Source organism: Morone saxatilis, unplaced genomic scaffold (genome assembly GCF_004916995.1).
Source record: "Morone saxatilis isolate NCDOM2014 unplaced genomic scaffold, NCSU_SB_2.0 Contig9, whole genome shotgun sequence".
NCBI classification, from domain to species: Eukaryota; Metazoa; Chordata; class Actinopteri; family Moronidae; genus Morone; species Morone saxatilis.
In genome coordinates, this window is record NW_023340268.1 from 23227 (window position 1) to 24477 (window position 1251).

Sequence of the window (1251 nt, forward strand, 5' to 3'; positions counted from 1 at the left end):
CAGATCCACTTTAGTCCAGATCCAGGAGTTTGGTACCTATGGGATGCTAACAGGGATCTTCTTGTTTCCTGTTTTCAGTGATCGACCCTGAAGTAGCGCTGAAAGCTTGCCAGGAAGTTCTGCTCAAGGTCAAACTGCAGAACAGGGAAGTGCCTGAACAGCAACAACTTGACAATAAACAGGACGATCCGCAACAACAACAACAACAACAACAACAACACTACCCTGAAGTAGAGTGCTCCAGTCCACAGTGGCACATCAGCCCGGACACCAGCTCCATCAAAGAAGAAGATGAGGATGAGGAGGAGGGGAAGGATGGAGAGAGACAAGGCGGTACTTCCCAACAGGACCGACGTCCTTCAGCGCGTCCCGAGTCGTCTTTACTGCCGTCGGCGGCGGCGGCGTCGTCATCTAAACAGTCGTGGCTGCTGCGCCTGTTTGAGTCGAAGCTGTTCGACGTCTCCATGGCGATCTCCTACCTGTACAAGTCGAAGGAGCCGGGGGTGCAGGCGTACATCGGGAACCGCCTCTTCAGCTTCCTCGACAGCGAGGTGGACTTCTACCTGCCGCAGCTGCTCAACATGTACGTGCACATGGACACCGAGGTGGGAGACGCCATCAGACCGTACCTGGTGAGTCACCTGATCAGTCTGTATTCAGATCGTTGAAGCTCAGTAGTCCGGTGACACCGATAATCAGTTGAGTCATTCACAACTAAAAGAAGCTAATATCAGCATGTTAATAGCTCCTCCTGTCCATGTTTTCCATTTGGGGTCACTTCTCAGTGTCTCCATGTCTTCTGCTGACCCGTGTGTCGTTTGGTAGGTAAACTGTCTCTGGTGTCTCCAGACTGTTGGGCTCACCTCTAATCAGAGCTCAACAGACATCGGTAGGCCAGAGGCAACTTCACTGATATGGAAGGAGTTATGAAGGAGTTTCGGGTCGGTTAGAGTTAGTTAGTTATAACCCATCAGATGACCTGGTCAGGCTGAACTGCTGTGAGTGATGGATGTGGAAGGAAGAGGTAGATTGGACTGTATCAGATCCACACCCATTCAGAGTAGTATGGATATCGGACTCTGTGGATTGGTTGATGAGTTCAGGGTCTCACACACTCAGCGTGGTGCTGGAGGGATCGGCTCTTTACCTTTACTATAATACTGGGTGGTTCTGATCTGCTGAACGTACGTTATCTCAGGACACTTTTCAAATAGAGCAGGTCTAGACCGAACTCCTTATAACATTTACAGA

General features: G+C 50.4%; 1 protein-coding gene across 1 annotated transcript in view; it reads left to right on the forward strand.

Annotated features, from left to right (window-relative positions):
- pi4kb (phosphatidylinositol 4-kinase, catalytic, beta) overlaps positions 1-1251 on the forward strand; it is a 5757-nt gene that overhangs the window by 1535 nt on the left and 2971 nt on the right. Inside the window, exon 2 of the mRNA XM_035681852.1 lies at positions 79-632. Within this exon, the coding sequence (XP_035537745.1) occupies positions 79-632 (554 nt within the window). The remainder of the gene's footprint in view (positions 1-78; positions 633-1251) is intronic.